The sequence below is a fragment of the Salmo trutta genome, chromosome 5 (assembly GCF_901001165.1).
Source record: "Salmo trutta chromosome 5, fSalTru1.1, whole genome shotgun sequence".
Classification (NCBI taxonomy): Eukaryota; Metazoa; Chordata; class Actinopteri; order Salmoniformes; family Salmonidae; genus Salmo; species Salmo trutta.
Genome location: NC_042961.1, coordinates 6,469,524 through 6,488,608, shown reverse-complemented (window position 1 = coordinate 6,488,608; position 19,085 = coordinate 6,469,524). Strand labels below are relative to the sequence as shown.

General features: G+C 49.8%; 1 protein-coding gene across 27 annotated transcripts in view; it reads right to left on the bottom strand.

Moving 5' to 3' along the window:
* Window positions 1-19,085, bottom strand: part of LOC115193575 (calcium-activated potassium channel subunit alpha-1) — a 381,356-nt gene that overhangs the window by 239,320 nt on the left and 122,951 nt on the right. For all 27 annotated transcript variants that reach the window (XM_029752332.1, XM_029752334.1, XM_029752331.1 and 24 more), the window contains exon 2: window positions 3,785-3,955. In XM_029752332.1, coding sequence (XP_029608192.1) covers window positions 3,785-3,955 — 171 coding nt within the window. The remainder of the gene's footprint in view (window positions 1-3,784; window positions 3,956-19,085) is intronic.

Below are 19,085 nucleotides of genomic sequence, written 5' to 3'. Positions count from 1 at the left end.
TCCTCCTCTCTCTTTTTCCTACCCCTCTCCTCCACTCTCATTCTCCCTCTCCTCCCCTCTCATTCTCCCTCTCCTCCCCTCTCATTCTCCCTCTCCTCCACTCTCATTCTCCCTCTCCTCCACTCTCATTCTCCCTCTCCTCTCCTCCTCTCTCATTCTTCCTCTCCTCTCCTCTCATACTCTCTCTCCTCTCCTCCCCTCTCATTCTCCCTCTCCTCGCTCTGCAACCCCTGTGTACCATGTAGTGGAGATAGTAGTCTGTAGCTGATGTCTATTAATGATAAAGTATTCCAGCTGAACACGTCTACTGGATGGGTACTGAGCTGTTGGAGGGATAATGCTGCAACCCCGCCCCACACACACTGATCAGATCTGAAGACTGCAACCCCGCCCCATACACACTGATCAGATCTGAAGACTGCAACCCCGCCCCACACACACTGATCAGATCTGAAGACTGCAACCCCGCCCCATACACACTGATCAGATCTGAAGACTGCAACCCCGCCCCACACACACTGATCAGATCTGAAGACTGCAACCCCGCCCCATACACACTGATCAGATCTGAAGACTGCAACCCCGCCCCACACACACTGATCAGATGTGAAGACGACAACCCCGCCCCACACACACTGATCAGATCTGAAGACGACAACCCCGCCCCACACACACTGATCAGATCTGAAGACTGCAACCCCGCCCCACACACACTGATCAGATGTGAAGACTGCAACCCCGCCCCACACACACTGATCAGATGTGAAGACGACAACCCCGCCCCACACACACTGATCAGATCTGAAGACTGCAACCCCGCCCCACACACACACTGATCAGATCTGAAGACTGCAACCCCGCCCCACACACACACTGATCAGATCTGAAGACTGCAACCCCGCCCCACACACACACTGATCAGATCTGAAGACTGCAACCCCGCCCCACACACACTGATCAGATGTGAAGACGGCAACCCCGCCCCACACACACTGATCAGATGTGAAGACTACAACCCCGCCCCCACACACACTGATCAGATGTGAAGACTGCAACCCCGCCCCACACACACTGATCAGATGTGAAGACTGCAACCCCGCCCCACACACACTGATCAGATCTGAAGACTGCAACCCCGCCCCACACACACTGATCAGATGTGAAGACTGCAACCCCGCCCCACACACACACTGATCAGATGTGAAGACTGCAACCCCGCCCCACACACACACTGATCAGATCTGAAGACTGCAACCCCGCCCCACACACACACTGATCAGATCTGAAGACTGCAACCCCGCCCCACACACACTGATCAGATGTGAAGACGGCAACCCCGCCCCACACACACTGATCAGATGTGAAGACTACAACCCCGCCCCACACACACTGATCAGATGTGAAGACTGCAACCCCGCCCCACACACACTGATCAGATGTGAAGACTGCAACCCCGCCCCACACACACTGATCAGATCTGAAGACTGCAACCCCGCCCCACACACACTGATCAGATGTGAAGACTGCAACCCCGCCCCACACACACTGATCAGATGTGAAGACTACAACCCCGCCCCACACACACTGATCAGATGTGAAGACTACAACCCCGCCCCACACACACTGATCAGATGTGAAGACTACAACCCCGCCCCACACACACTGATCAGATGTGAAGACTTGAGTCAACCATTTTAGGATGACATTCAGACCTGAAGGGCTACAGCAGAGTGAATTACAGGGGGCTGCACTGCAACCAAGACCAGCCTTCCTGCTACATCCAACAAGACTGAACTGAGAGACCATAGAAATAAACCAGCTAGAACCACAGGACTGGACTAGACCAAAACCAGCTAAAACCAACAGGACTGGACTAGACCAAAACCAGCTAGAACCAACAGGACTGGACTAGACCAAAACCAGCTAGAATCAACAGGACTGGACTAGACCAAAACCAGTGAGAACCAACAGGACTGGACTAGACCAAAACCAGCTAGAACCAACAGGACTGGACTAGACCAAAACCAGCTAGAACCAACAGGACTGGACTAGACCAAAACCAGTGAGAACCAACAGGACTGGACTAGACCAAAACCAGCTAGAACCAACAGGTCTGGACTAGACCAAAACCAGCGAGAACCAACAGGACTGGACTAGACCAAAACCAGCTAGAACCAACAGGACTGGACTAAACCAAAACCAGCTAGAACCAACAGGACTGGACTAGACCAAAACCAGCTAGAACCACCAGGACTGGACTAGATCAAAACCAGCTAGAACCACCAGGACTGGACTAGACCAAAACCAGCTAGAACCAACAGGACTGGACTAGACCAAAACCAGCTAGAACCAACAGGACTGGACCAAAACCAGCTAGAACCAACAGGACTGGACCAAAACCAGCTAGAACCAACAGGACTGGACTAGACCAAAACCAGCTAGAACCAACAGGACTGGACTAGACCAAAACCAGCAATAACCACCAGGACTGGACTAGACCAAAAACAGCTAGAACCACCAAGACTGGACTAAACCAAAACCAGTTAGAACCACAGGACTGGACTAGACCAAAACCAGCTAGAACCAACAGGACTGGACTAGACCAAAACCAGCTAGAACCAACAGGACTGGACTAGACCAAAACCAGCTAGAACCAACAGGACTGGACTAAACCAAAACCAGCTAGAACCAACAGGACTGGACTAGACCAAAACCAGCTAGAACCAACAGGACTGGACTAGACCAAAACCAGCTAGAACCAACAGGACTGGACTAGACCAAAACCAGCTAGAACCAACAGGACTGGACTAAACCAAAACCAGCTAGAACCAACAGGACTGGACTAGACCAAAACCAGCTTGAACCAACAGGACTGGACCAAAACCAGCTAGAACCAACAGGACTGGACTAGACCAAAACCAGCTAGAACCAACAGGTCTGGACTAGACCAAAACCAGCTAGAACCAACAGGTCTGGACTAGACCAAAACCAGCTAGAACCAACAGGTCTGGACTAGACCAAAACCAGCTAGAACCAACAGGTCTGGACTAGACCAAAACCAGCTAGAACCAACAGGTCTGGACTAGACCAAAACCAGCTAGAACCAACAGGACTGGACTAGACCAAAACCAGCTAGAACCAACAGGACTGGACTAGACCAAAACCAGCTAGAACCAACAGGACTGGACTAGACCAAAACCAGTGAGAACCAACAGGACTGGACTAGACCAAAACCAGCTAGAACCAACAGGACTGGACTAGACCAAAACCAGCTAGAACCAACAGGTCTGGACTAGACCAAAACCAGTGAGAACCAACAGGACTGGACTAGACCAAAACCAGTGAGAACCAACAGGACTGGACTAGACCAAAACCAGTGAGAACCAACAGGACTGGACTAGACCAAAACCAGCTAGAACCAACAGGACTGGACTAGACCAAAACCAGCTAGAACCAACAGGTCTGGACTAGACCAAAACCAGCTAGAACCAACAGGTCTGGGGTACAACAACCCAGATGCTAGGTCTGTGGTGATACCAGTATCTCAATATTTCCATGGCAAAAATGAAAACACGAAGCAGATCAACTCTTTGGTTCTTTAAAATCCTGCTGTATGTAGTAATACATTGTGTGTTATAGCTTGGAAAATAAAGACATGTGACTCTGGATGACAACATAATGAGTTATAGAAATACACAACAACCGAGAATAACTTCCTTAGAATCATAGGACGCTTCCGGTGTGTATCCACCGACACACCCACACACACACGGTAGATACGTACCAGGACTCTGCCGGTGAGTGTCTGTGCTGATATCATGACCCCGGCCCAGTCCTTCACGGAGGTCATCCAGCCCACCTCGCTGGCAGGGACCACTTCGTCCTTCTCATCAGGACCCTTAGCTGTACCGTCTGCTACCTGACTGTTAGCAGGGTTATTTACCTTCTGGGCCTCCTGGAACAAAAGGGGGAGAGAGAGGTGGGGGGGAAAGAGGTGGGGGGAGCGTGAGGGAGAGTGGGGGTGGAGAGCGAGAGAGAGAGGGGGGTGGGAGAGAGAGGGGGGGTGGGGGCGAGAGAGAGAGGGGGGGTTGAGAGAGAGCGAGAGAGGGGGTGGAGAGATAGAGAGGGGGGTGGAGAGAGAGAGAGAGGGGGGTGGAGAGAGAGAGAGAGAGGGGGGGGTTGAGAGAGAGCGAGAGAGGGGGTGGAGAGAGAGAGAGAGAGAGGGGGTAGAGAGAGAGGGGGGGTGGAGAGAGAGAGAGAGGGGGGTGGAGAGAGAGAGAGAGGGGGATGGAGAGAGAGAGAGAGAGAGGGGGTAGAGAGAGAGGGGGGGTGGAGAGAGCGAGAGGGGGTGGAGAGAGAGAGAGAGAGGGGGATGGAGAGAGAGAGAGAGAGAGGGGGTAGAGAGAGAGGGGGGGTGGAGAGAGAAAGCGAGAGAGAGGGGGGGAGGGAGAGAGAGAAAGAGGGGGGGTGGAGAGAGAGAGAGGGGGGGTGGAGAGAGATAGCGAGAGAGAGGGGGTTGGAGAGAGAGAGGGGGGGTGGAGAGAGAGAGAGAGGGGGTGGAGAGAGAGAGAGAGGGGGTGGAGAGAGAGAGGGGGTGGAGAGAGAAAGAGAGGGAGGGTGGAGAGAGAGAGAGAGGGGGGGTGGAGAGAGAGAGAGAGAGAGGGGGGTTGGAGAGAGAGAGAGAGGGGGTGGAGAGAGAGAGAGAGGGGGGGTGGAGAGAGAGAGGGGGGTGGAGAGAGAAAGAGAGGGAGGGTGGAGAGAGAGAGAGGGGGGTGGAGAGAGAGCGAGAAGGGGGTGGGAGAGAGAGAGAGAGAGAGGGGGGTTGGAGAGAGAGAGAGGGGGAGTGGAGAGCGAGAGAGATGGGGGTGGAGAGAGAGAGTGGGGGTGGAGAGCGAGAGAGAGTGGGGAGAGAGAGAGGGGGGTGGAGAGAGAGAGCGAGAGAGAGAGGGGTTGGAGAGAGAGAGGGAGAGGAGGGGTGGAGAGTGAGAGAGAGTGGGGGTGGAGAGAGAGAGAGAGAGAGTGAGGGGGGGTGGAGAGAGAGAGATAGAGAGAGAGAGAAGGGGGGGTGGAGAGAGAGCGAGAGAGAGGGGGGTTGGAGAGAGAGAGAGTGGGGGTGGAGAGCGAGAGAGAGTGGGGGTGGAGAGCGGAGAGAGAGGGGGTGGAGAGAGCGAGGGGGGTTGAGAGAGAGAGAGAGAGGGGGGGTGGAGAGAGAGAGAGAGAGGGGGTGGAGAGCGAGAGAGAGTGGGGGGTGGAGAGAGAGAGAGAGGGAGGGGGGTGGAGAGAGAGAGAGGGGGGTGGCGAGAGAGAAAGAAATAAAGACTGCGTTAACATTTTGTTGATCAGACATATTATTTCATATAGAAATATCATGTCAGCTGATCTATATGTTATATTTATATCTGCAATATTCTACCAGGTCATCTAGCACCATGTCCCTGAGAGGAGAGTGGGCTTGGAGGTACATGTACTGTCCAGCTCCATTAGGTGTACTGTACTGTCCAGCTCCATTAGGTGTACATGTACTGTCCAGCTCCATTAGGTGTACATGTACTGTCCAGCTCCATTAGGTGTACATGTACTGTCCAGCTCCATTAGGTGTACTGTCCTGTCCAGCTCCATTAGGTGTACATGTACTGTCCAGCTCCATTAGGTGTACTGTCCTGTCCAGCTCCATTAGGTGTACTGTCCTGTCCAGCTCCATTAGGTGTACATGTACTGTCCAGCTCCATTAGGTGTACTGTCCTGTCCAGCTCCATTAGGTGTACTGTCCTGTCCAGCTCCATTAGGTGTACATGTACTGTCCAGCTCCATTAGGTGTACTGTCCTGTCCAGCTCCATTAGGTGTACTGTCCTGTCCAGCTCCATTAGGTGTACATGTACTGTCCAGCTCCATTACATGTACATGTACTGTCCAGCTCCATTAGGTGTACTGTCCTGTCCAGCTCCATTAGGTGTACATGTACTGTCCAGCTCCATTAGGTGTACTGTCCTGTCCAGCTCCATTAGGTGTACTGTCCTGTCCAGCTCCATTAGGTGTACTGTCCTGTCCAGCTCCATTAGGTGTACTGTCCTGTCCAGCTCCATTAGGTGTACTGTCCTGTCCAGCTCCATTAGGTGTACTGTACTGTCCAGCTCCATTAGATGTACTGTACTGTCCAGCTCCATTAGGTGTACTGTCCTGTCCAGCTCCATTAGGTGTACTGTCCTGTCCAGCTCCATTAGGTGTACTGTCCTGTCCAGCTCCATTAGGTGTACTGTACTGTCCAGCTCCATTAGATGTACTGTACTGTCCAGCTCCATTAGGTGTACTGTCCTGTCCAGCTCCATTAGGTGTACTGTCCTGCTACCTATAGACAGTGTGGTGATGATGTCTGGTATGTCAACCTGAGTCCCTATAGACAGTGTGGTGGTGATGTCTGGTATGTCAACCTGAGTCCCAATAGACAGTGTGGTGGTGATGATGTCTGGTATGTCAACCTGAGTCACTATAGACAGTGTGGTGGTGATGATGTCTGGTATGTCAACCTGAGTCACTATAGACAGTGTGGTGGTGATGTCTGGTATGTCAACCTGAGTCACTATAGACAGTGTGGTGGTGATGTCTGGTATGTCAACCTGAGTCACTATAGACAGTGTGGTGGTGATGATGTCTGGTATGTCAACCTGAGTCCCTATAGACAGTGTGGTGGTGATGTCTGGTATGTCAACCTGAGTCCCTATAGACAGTGTGGTGGTGATGTCTGGTATGTCAACCTGAGTCCCTATAGACAGTGTGGTGGTGATGCCTGGTATGTCAACCTGAGTCACTATAGACAGTGTGGTTGTGATGTCTGGTGTGTCAACCTGAGTCACTATAGACAGTGTGGTGGTGATGCCTTGTATGTCAACCTGAGTCACTATAGACAGTGTGGTGGTGATGTCTGGTATGTCAACCTGAGTCCCTATAGACAGTGTGGTGGTGATGCCTGGTATGTCAACCTGAGTCACTATAGACAGTGTGGTTGTGATGTCTGGTGTGTCAACCTGAGTCACTATAGACAGTGTGGTGGTGATGCCTTGTATGTCAACCTGAGTCACTATAGACAGTGTGGTGGTGATGTCTGGTATGTCAACCTGAGTCCCTATAGACAGTGTGGTGGTGATGTCTGGTATGTCAACCTGAGTCCCTATAGACAGTGTGGTTGTGATGTCTGGTGTGTCAACCTGAGTCACTATAGACAGTGTGGTGGTGATGTCTGGTATGTCAACCTGAGTCCCTATAGACAGTGTGGTGGTGATGTCTGGTATGTCAACCTGAGTCACTATAGACAGTGTGGTGGTGATGATGTCTGGTATGTCAACCTGAGTCCCTATAGACAGTGTGGTTGTGATGTCTGGTATGTCAACCTGAGTCCCTATAGACAGTGTGGTGGTGATGTCTGGTATGTCAACCTGAGTCACTATAGACAGTGTGGTGGTGATGTCTGGTATGTCAACCTGAGTCCCTATAGACAGTGTGGTGGTGATGCCTGGTATGTCAACCTGAGTCACTATAGACAGTGTGGTGGTGATGTCTGGTATGTCAACCTGAGTCACTATAGACAGTGTGGTGGTGATGTCTGGTATGTCAACCTGAGTCACTATAGACAGTGTGGTGGTGATGTCTGGTATGTCAACCTGAGTCACTATAGACAGTGTGGTGGTGATGTCTGGTATGTCAACCTGAGTCCCTATAGACAGTGTGGTGGTGATGTCTGGTATGTCAACCTGAGTCACTATAGACAGTGTGGTGGTGATGTCTGGTATGTCAACCTGAGTCACTATAGACAGTGTGGTGGTGATGTCTGGTATGTCAACCTGAGTCACTATAGACAGTGTGGTGGTGATGATGTCTGGTATGTCAACCTGAGTCACTATAGACAGTGTGGTGGTGATGATGTCTGGTATGTCAACCTGAGTCACTATAGACAGTGTGGTGGTGATGCCTGGTATGTCAACCTGAGTCACTATAGACAGTGTGGTGGTGATGATGTCTGGTATGTCAACCTGAGTCCCTATAGACAGTGTGGTGGTGATGTCTGGTATGTCAACCTGAGTCCCAATAGACAGTGTGGTGGTGATGATGTCTGGTATGTCAACCTGAGTCACTATAGACAGTGTGGTGGTGATGTCTGGTATGTCAACCTGAGTCACTATAGACAGTATGGTGGTGATGTCTGGTATGTCAACCTGAGTCACTATAGACAGTGTGGTGGTGATGCCTGGTATGTCAACCTGAGTCACTATAGACAGTGTGGTGGTGATGTCTGGTATGTCAACCTGAGTCCCTATAGACAGTGTGGTGATGATGTCTGGTATGTCAACCTGAGTCACTATAGACAGTGTGGTGGTGATGTCTGGTATGTCAACCTGAGTCCCTATAGACAGTGTGGTGATGATGTCTGGTATGTCAACCTGAGTCACTATAGACAGTGTGGTGGTGATGTCTGGTATGTCAACCTGAGTCACTATAGACAGTGTGGTGGTGATGTCTGGTATGTCAACCTGAGTCCCTATAGACAGTGTGGTGGTGATGTCTGGTATGTCAACCTGAGTCCCTATAGACAGTGTGGTGATGATGTCTGGTATGTCAACCTGAGTCACTATAGACAGTGTGGTGGTGATGTCTGGTATGTCAACCTGAGTCACTATAGACAGTGTGGTGGTGATGTCTGGTATGTCAACCTGAGTCACTATAGACAGTGTGGTGGTAATGTCTGGTATGTCAACCTGAGGCTCCGGCTGCTGATACAGAAGACAGACAAACTGCCATCACATCTTACACTGTCAAGGCCGTTAAACACGTCTCTGCCATATGTTGTGAGTGAGAGAGTGTGAGTGTGTGTGTGTGTGTGTGTGTGTGTGTGTGTGTGTGTGTGTGTGTGTGTGGTCGCTTTTTGCCAATATGGGCCTGTAAGTTCATTCATCCCGGGGTATACAGTGGCATAAGACTAATATTGTCATGCAGGCCCCTCAACCTTGTGTCTGAATGAGTGAGCATCCACTCGCCAATGTTACTGTACGTACGCAGCTGTTCAGCCGTCCACTAACTCCACTAATAACACTCCACTTCATATGTTTCCCCCTCAACCATTAAGCTGCATGGTTTAATTGCACACACACACCGCCTGGCGAGGTAGAGTAGAGGTTACCGTGTCACCGCTAGGCCTATAAACCATTGGGTGTAGCCCAGTGAATGGCGTCACAGAGAATCCCTGGCATTCCAATAACTTTCAGAGCTCTCGACGGCGGCCCGCTCTCCCTTCCAAGGAAGCTGGCTCGTATTACATCAAGAAACACATATAGTAGTTTATATTTTATTACGACCCACCGACACTGCTCGTTCTCTCTGGACCCGACCTGGGTTCAAACACTATGCAAAATCTTTCAAATTCTGCCTAGTGTCTGCCTCAAGTGTCAAATGGGCAGAGTTTGCCGTTTTCAGACTTTTCCGTTGGTTCATTAAGCAAAGCAAGCTTAATCAAGCACATACTGTATAAAGTATATGGAATGATTTCGATTGTTGTTTCAACCTGGGTATGCTTTGGACGTCTGACAGACGGGTCAGCACCATACAAGTGGAGCATCTGGTTCATGCTTTGGACGTCTGACAGACGGGTCAGCACCATACAAGTGGAGCATCTGGTTCATGCTCTGGACATCTGACAGACGGGTCAGCACCATACAAGTGGAGCATCTGGTTCATGGACTGGACATCTGACAGACGGGTCAGCACCACACAAGTGGAGCACCATACAAGTGGAGCATCTGGTTCATGGACTGGACATCTGACAGACGGGTCAGCACCATACAAGTGGAGCATCTGGTTCATGGACTGGACGTCTGACAGACGGGTCAGCACCATACAAGTGGAGCATCTGGTTCATGGACTGGACATCTGACAGACGGGTCAGCACCATACGAGTGGAGCATCTGGTTCATGGACTGGACATCTGACAGGCGGGTCAGCACCATACAAGTGGAGCATCTGGTTCATGCTCTGGACGTCTGACAGACGGGTCAGCACCATACAAGTGGAGCCTCTGGTTCATGGACTGGACATCTGACAGACGGGTCAGCACCATACAAGTGGAGCCTCTGGTTCATGGACTGTGTGACGTCAGCAGACTGGGATAGCATTGTGTGTTTAGGTGACTTGATACTGCATCTGACATCTTAAGGTATTCTGAATACTGAATAGGTAGAAAATACCCAGAATACACCTGAACTACATGTTTTCGTCTTGTTTTGCGTTGGTTCGTCCGTCTTTCTCCTTACTGACCCAGGAAAGTCTCAGGGCTCTAGACACAAGTACATCTCATTCTCAGAACTGTGAAGCTGAGAAGAGACATACCAGCAGACCAACCCAGACACTAGTGCACCAATATAGTTCCTAGGCTTTCAGGGACATACTCAGTAGTATTCCTTTCTGGCTGGCTGACGGACGGACGCACACACACACACACACACACGGACAGCCTCCCATTAAAACCTAGCAACGGAGGAAGAGAAAGAGGGGGGAGAAAGGGGAGAGTGGGGGAGAGAGAGAGAAAAAGGGGGAGAGAGGAAGAGGGGGAGAGAGATAGAGAGAGCGAGAGTGAGTACTCGGTCAGTCGGTTTGGAGAGGATTGTCCAGTTACAACTGGATTATATTCCTTGATGATCCAACATGGCCACAGCTGCCATTTTCCTAATTACATTCTCTCCCATAACAATAACCTCCTTCTGAAAGGTTGCCATAGTCACTAGATCATTATCTATCTGCTGCTGCTGCGGCTTATAGACCACACATAGCATGACAGTGTCCCAAATGGCACCCTATTCCCAATGGGCCCTGGTCAACAGAAGTGCACTACATAGGAAATAGGGTGCCATTTGGGACGTAAGACAGAAGTGCAGTGGAAAATGGGGTTAGGAGGGCTTCGTAGGCAATCATCCATGTATCTATACAGGTGTTCTTAGCTGTCACACCCCTATAACCTCACCCCTCCCTATAGCCTCACCCTTCCCGATAACCTGTGTGGTGTACTGTGGTGTACCGCAGGGCAGCTCTCTATGCCCTCTACTCTTTTCTATTTTTACCAGTGACCTGCCACTGGCATTAAACAAAGCATGTGTGTCCATGTATGCTGATGATTCAACCATATACGCATCAGCAACCACAGCTAATGAAGTACCTGAAACCCTTAAAGAGTTGCAGTTTGTTTTGGAATGGGTGACCAGTAGTAAACTGCTCCTGAACACCTCTAAAACTAAGAGCATTGTATTTGGTACAAATCATTTTCTAAGTTCTAGACCTCAGCGGAATCTTTTCAACATGGCGCCGACAGAGATGGTCGCTTTGCGTTCTTAGGAAACTATGCAGTATTTCGTTTTTTTATGTATTATTTCTTACACTGTTACCCCAGGAGACTTAAGATTAACTGGGGTAACAGTGTAAGAAATAATACATAAAAAAACGAAATACTGCATAGTTTCCTATTACATCCAGCCAGGAAGAACTACTCGATATAAGAGCAACGTCAACTTACTAACATTAAGACCAGGAATACGACTTTCCCGAAGCGGATCCTCTGTTTGGTCCACCACCCAGGACAACGGATCGGATCGCAGCAGGCGTCCCAAAACAACGGCGCCGCAGAAGAGGCAGACGGAGCGGTCTTCTGGTCAGGCTCCGTAGACGGGCACATCGCTCACCGCTCTCGAGTATACTACTCGCCAATGTCCAGTCTCTTGACAACAAGGTAGACAAAATTAGAGCAAGGGTTGCCTTCCAGAGAGACATCAGAGATTGTGGCTCACTCGGGATACGTTATCAGAGTCGGTACAGCCAACTGGTTTCTTCACGCATCGCGTCGACAAAAACAAACATCTCTCTGGTAAGAAGGGCGGGGGTGTATGCCTTATGATTAACGAGTCGTGGTGTGATCATAACAACATACAGGAACTCAAGTCCTTTTGTTCACCTGACCTAGAATTCCTTACAATGAAATGCCGACCGCATTATCTACCAAGAGAATTATCTTCGATTAAAATCACAGCCGTGTATATCCGCCCACAAGCAGATACCTCAACGGCCCTGAAAGAACTTCATTGGACTCTATGTAAACTGGAAACCACATATCCTGAGGCTGCATTTATTGTAGCTGGGGATTTTAACAAAGCTAATCTGAAAACAAGGCTCCCTAAATTTTATCAGCATATCGAATGTGCGACCAGGGCTGGCAGCATTCTGGATCATTGCTACTCTAACTTCCGCGACACATACAAAGCCCTCCCTCGCCCTCCTTTCGGTAATTCTGACGACAACTCCATTTTGTTGCTCCCAGCCTATAGACAGAAACAAAACAGGAAACGCCCGTGCTCAGGTCTGTTCAACGCTGGTCCGACCAATCGGATTCCACCCTTCAAGATTGCCTTGATCATGTGGACTGGGAAAGGTTCCAGATAGCCTCAGACAACAGCATTGATGTATACGCTGATTCAGTGAGCGAGTTTATTAGCAAGTGCATCGGTGATGTTGTAACCACAGTGTTTATTAAAACCTTCCCCAACCAGAAACCGTGGATTGATGGCAGCATTCGTGCAAAACTGAAAGCCCAAACCACTGCTTTTAATCATGGCAAGGCGACCGGAAATAAGACCGAAAACAAACAGTGTAGCTATTCCCTCTGCAAGGCAATCAAACAAGCTAAGTGTCAGTATAGAGACAAAGTAGAGTCACAATTCAACGGCTCTGACATGAGACGTATGTGGCAGGGTCTACAGTCAATCACAGATTACAAAAAGAAAACCAGCGCCGTCGCGGACCCACAAGGGTGTGTTCTCAACCCTCTCCTGTACTCCCTGTTCACCCATGACTGCGTGGCCATGCACGCCTCCAACTCGATCATCAAGTTTGCAGACGACACTACAGTGGTAGGCTTGATTACCAACAACGACGAGACGGCCTACAGGGAGGAGGAGGGCCCTCGGAGTGTGGTGTCAGGAAAATAACCTCACACTCAACGTCAACTAAACAAAGGAGATGATCGTGGACTTCAGGAAACAGCAGAGGGAGCACCCCCCTATCCACATCGACGGGACAGTAGTGGAAAAGGTGGAAAGTTTTAAGTTCCTCGGCGTACACATCACGGACAAACTGAAATGGTCCACCCACACAGACAGCGTGGTGAAGAAGGTGCAACAACGCCTCTTCAACCTCAGGAGGCTGAAGAAATTTGGCTTGTCATCAAAAACACTCACAAACTTTTACAGGTGCACAATCGAGAGCATCCTGTCGGGCTGTATCACCGCCTGGTACGGCAACTGCTCCGCCCCCCAACCGTAAGGCTCTCCAGAGGGTAGTGAGGTCTGCACATCGCATCACCGGGGGCAAACTACCTGCCCTCCAGGACACCTACACCACCCGATGTCACAGGAAGGCCAAAAAGATCATCAAGGACAACAACCACCTGAGCCACTGCCTGTTCACCCCGCTATCATCCAGAAGGCGAGGTCAGTACAGGTGCATCAAAGCGGGGACCGAGAGACTGAAAACCAGCTTCTATCTCAAGGCCATCAGACTGTTAAACAGCCATCACTAACATTGAGTGGCTTCTGCCAACATACTGACTCAAATCTCTAGCCACTTTAATAATTAAAAATTGGATGTAATAAATGTATCACTAGTCGCTTTAAACAATGTCACTTTATATAATGTTTACATACCCTACATTACTCATCTCATATGTATATACTGTACTCTATACCATCTACTGCATCTTGCCTATGCCGCATGGCCATCGCTCATCCATATATTTATATGTACATATTCTTCTTCATTCATTTACCTTTGTGTGTATAAGGTAGTTGTTGTGAAATTGTTAGATTACTTGTTAGATATTACTGCACGGTCGGAACTAGAAGCACAAGCATTTCGCTACACTCGCATTAACTTCTGCTAACCATGTGTATGTGACCAATACAATTTGATTTGATTTGATTTAATGAATGGTGTGGCTGTTGAACAAGTTGAAGAGACTAAATTACTTGGCGTTACCTTAGATTGTAAAGTGTCATGATCAAAACATATAGATTCAGTGGTTGTAAAGATGGGGAGAGGTCTGTGCGTGATAAAGAGATGCTCTGCTTTTTGGACACCACACTCCAAAAAGCAAGTTCTGCAGGTTCTAGTTTTGTCTAATCTTGATTATTTTCCAGTCATGTGGTCCAGTGCTGCAAGGAAAGACCTAGTTAAGCTGCAGCTGGCCCAGAACAGAGCAGCACGCCTTGCTCTTCATTGTAATCAGAGGGCTGATTTAAATATTATACATGCCAGTCTCTCTTGGCTATGAGTTGAGGAGAGACTGACTGCATCACTTATTTTTATAAGAAACATTCATGTGTTGAAAATCCCACATTGTTTGCATAGTCAACTTACACACAGCTCTGACACACACACTTATCCCACCAGACATGCCACCAGGGGTCTTTACACAGTCTCCAAATCCAGAACAAATTCAAGAAAGTGTACAATATTATATAGAGCCCTTATTGCATGGGACTTCCTTCCATCTCATTTTGCTCAAATAAAAAGCAAACCTGGTTTCAAAAAACAGATAAAGCAACACCTCGCGGCACAACGCCTCTCCCCTATTTGACCTAGATAGTTTGTGTGTGTGTATTGATATGTAGGCTACGTGTGCCTTCTAAAAAAATTTATGCAGTTCTGTCCTTGAGCTGTTGTTGTTTTGTGTGGACCCCAGGATTAGTAGCTGCAGCTTTTGCAACAGCTAATGGGGATCCTAATAAAATACAAAAATACCTCACTCCTCCCTATAGCCCCACCCCTCCCTGTAACCTCACCCCTGTCCTTCTCTTGCCTCTTCAGTCCTCCCGTGCCAAATACCCAGGATACTTCACCAGTCACATGGTGCAAATACTGAGGGTTATGTGTTTGTGGCGCTCACTATATCTGTGTATGTATGCGTGTTTACTATACACAGGGGCGGTTCATGTTTCCCTCTGATTGGCCTGCTTCAAAGATATTTAGGCATGTAGTCATGGTAACGTGCTTGGCCGGGGAATACATCTAACTGAGATGACTGGAGGAGGATAGGCACAGTAAAAACCACACACACACGACCCACTACACGGAACAACTGTGTCACATATGTCACGTATGTGTGGTGAAACAGGGTTACCCAACTTCAGCATCACCTGATAGTGTTTCCCCTAGATGTTTGTTTTTCCAGATCCAGTTCCTCCACTACTGCACCTAACGTCTGCAAAAAAGGGACACAAAAGCCCTTCCCTGTGTCTCTGTCTCTGTGTGTGTGTGTGTGTGCTTGCGCATGTGCGCATGCCGGCGTGTGTGTTGCAGAGGGTAATGCATAATGAATAAAAGTCCAAACTGATGGTTGGACAGATCAGAGAGGACAATGAAAACAATAAAGTGTTTTTAGTTCTAGATCGCTATAGAGACAGACCGACAGACAGCACTGGGCCTAGCTCAATATAGAGACAGACAGCACTAGGCCTAGCTCACTATAGAGACAGACAGCACTGAGCCTAGCTCACTATAGAGACAGACAGCACTGAGCCTAGCTCCCTATAGAGACAGACAGCACTGGGCCTAGCTCACTATAGAGACAGACAGCAATGAGCCTAGCTCACTATAGAGACAGACAGCACTGAGCCTAACTCACTATAGAGACAGACAGCACTGGGCCTAGCTCACTATAGAGACAGACAGCACTGAGCCTAGCTCACTATAGAGACAGACAGCACTGAGCCTAACTCACTATAGAGACAGACAGCACTGGGCCTAGCTCACTATAGAGACAGACAGCACTGAGCCTAGCTCACTATAGAGACAGACAGCACTGAGCCTAACTCACTATAGAGACAGACAGCACTGGGCCTAGCTCACTATAGAGACAGACAGACAGCACTGGGCCTAACTCACTATAGAGACAGACAGACAGCACTAGGCCTAGCTCACTACAGAGACAGACAGCACTGGGCCTAGCTCACTACAGAGACAGACAGCACTAGGCCTAGCTCACTACAGAGACAGACAGCCGGCGCTGGGCCTAGCTCACTATAGAGACAGACAGCACTGGGCCTAGCTCACTACAGAGACAGACAGCACTGGGCCTAGCTCACTACAGAGACAGACAGCACTGGGCCTAGCTCACTATAGAGACAGACAGCACTAGGCCTAGCTCACTACAGAGACAGACAGCACTGGGCCTAGCTCACTATAGAGACAGACAGCACTGGGCCTAGCTCACTATAGAGACAGAAAGCACTAGGCCTAGCTCACTACAGAGACAGAAAGCACTGGGCCTAGCTCACTACAGAGACAGACAGCACTGGGCCTAGCTCACTATAGAGACAGACAGCACTGGGCCTAACTCACTGTAGAGATAGACAGCACTGGGCCTAGCTCACTATAGAGACAGACAGCACTGGGCCTAGCTCACTATAGAGACAGACAGACGGCACTGGGCCTAGCTCAATATAGAGACAGACAGCACTGGGCCTAGCTCACTACAGAGACAGACAGCACTGGACCTAGCTCACTACAGAGACAGACAGCACTGGGCCTAACTCACTATAGAGACAGACAGACAGCACTGGGCCTAACTCACTATAGAGACAGACAGCACTGGGCCTAGCTCACTATAGAGGCAGACAGCACTAGGCCTAGCTCACTACAGAGACAGACAGACAGCACTGGGCCTAGCTCACTATAGAGACAGACAGCACTGGGCCTAGCTCACTATAGAGACAGACAGCACTGGGCCTAACTCACTGTAGAGATAGACAGCACTGGGCCTAGCTCACTATAGAGACAGACAGCACTGGGCCTAGCTCACTATAGAGACAGACAGACGGCACTGGGCCTAGCTCAATATAGAGACAGACAGCACTGGGACTAGCTCAATATACAGACAGACAGCACTGGGCCTAGCTCACTACAGAGACAGACAGCACTGGGCCTAACTCACTATAGAGACAGACAGCACTGGGCATAGCTCACTATAGAGACAGACAGCACTGGGCATAGCTCACTATAGAGACCGACAGCACTGGGCCTAGCTTACTACAGAGACAGACAGCACTGGGCCTAGCTCACTATAGAGACAGACAGCACTGGGCCTAGCTCACTAAAGAGACAGACAGCACTGGGCCTAGCTCACTACAGAGACAGACAGCACTGGGCCTAGCTCACTATAGAGACAGACAGCACTGGGCCTAGCTCACTATAGAGACAGACAGACAGCACTGGGCCTAGCTCACTACAGAGACAGACAGCACTGGGCATAGCTCCCTATATACACAGACAGCACTGGGCCTAACTCACTATAGAGACAGACAGCACTGGGCCTAGCTCACTATAGAGACAGACAGCACTGGACCTAGCTCACTATAGAGACAGACAGCACTAGGCCTAGCTCACTACAGAGACAGACAGCACTGGGCCTAGCTCACTACAGAGACAGAGAGCACTGGGCCTAGCTCACTACAGAGACAGACAGCACTGGGCCTAGCTCACTATAGAGACAGATAGACGGCACTGGGCCTAGCTCAATATAGAGACAGACAGCACTGGGCCTAGCTCACTACAGAGACAGACAGCACTGGGCCTAACTCACTATAGAGACAGACAGCACTGGACCTAGCTCACTACAGAGACAGACAGCACTGGGCCTAACTCACTATAGAGACAGACAGCACTGGGCATAGCTCACTATAGAGACCGACAGCACTGGGCCTAGCTCACTACAGAGACAGACAGCACTGGGCCTAGCTCACTATAGAGACAGACAGCACTGGGCCTAGCTCACTACAGAGACAGATAGCACTGGGCCTAGCTCACTATAGAGACAGACAGCACTGGGCCTAACTCACTATAGAGACAAACAGACAGCACTGGGCATAGCTCACTACAGAGACAGACAGCACTGGGCCTAGCTCACTATAGAGACAGACAGCACTGGGCATAGCTCACTACAGAGACAGACAGACAGCACTGGGCATAGCTCACTATAGAGACAGACAGCACTGGGTCTAGCTCACTATAGAGACAGACAGCACTGGGCCTAACTCACTATAGAGACAGACAGACAGCACTGGGCATAGCTCACTACAGAGACAGACAGCACTGGGCCTAGCTCACTATAGAGACAGACAGCACTGGGCCTAGCTCACTATAGAAACAGACAGACAGCACTGGGCCTAGCTCACTATAGAGACAGACAGCCGGCACTAGGCCTAGCTCAATATAGAGACAGACAGCACTAGGCCTAGCTCACTATAGAGACAGACAGAACTGGGCCTAACTCACTATAGAGACAGACAGCACTGGGCCTAGCTCACTATAGAGACAGACAGCACTGGGCCTAGCTCACTACAGAGACAGACAGCACTGGGCCTAGCTCACTATAGAGACAGACAGACACCACTGGGCATAGCTCACTATAGAGACAGACAGCCGGCACTGGGCATAGCTCATTATAGAGACAGACAGACAGCACTGGGCATAGCTCACTACAGAGACAGACAGCACTGGGCCTAGCTCACTATAGAGACAGACAGCACTGGGCCTAGCTCACTATAGAGACAGACAGACAGAGAGCACTGGGCATAGCTCATTATAGAGACAGACAGCACTGGGCATAGCTCACTATAGAGACAGACAGCACTGGGTCTAGCTCACTACAGAGACAGACAGCACTGGGCCTAACTCACTATAGAGACAGACAGCACTGGGCCTAACTCACTATAGAGACAGACAGCACTGGGCCTAGCTCACTACAGAGACAGACAGCACTGGGCCTAGCTCACTATAGAGACAGACAGCACTGGGCCTAGCTCACTACAGAGACAGACAGCACTGGGCCTAACTCACTAAAGAGACAGACAGCACTGGGCCTAACTCACAATAGAGACAGACAGCACTGGGCATAGCTCACTATAGAGACAGACAGCACTGGGCCTAGCTCACTACAGAGACAGACAGCACTGGGCCTAGCTCACTACAGAGACAGACAGCACTGGGCCTAGCTCACTATAGA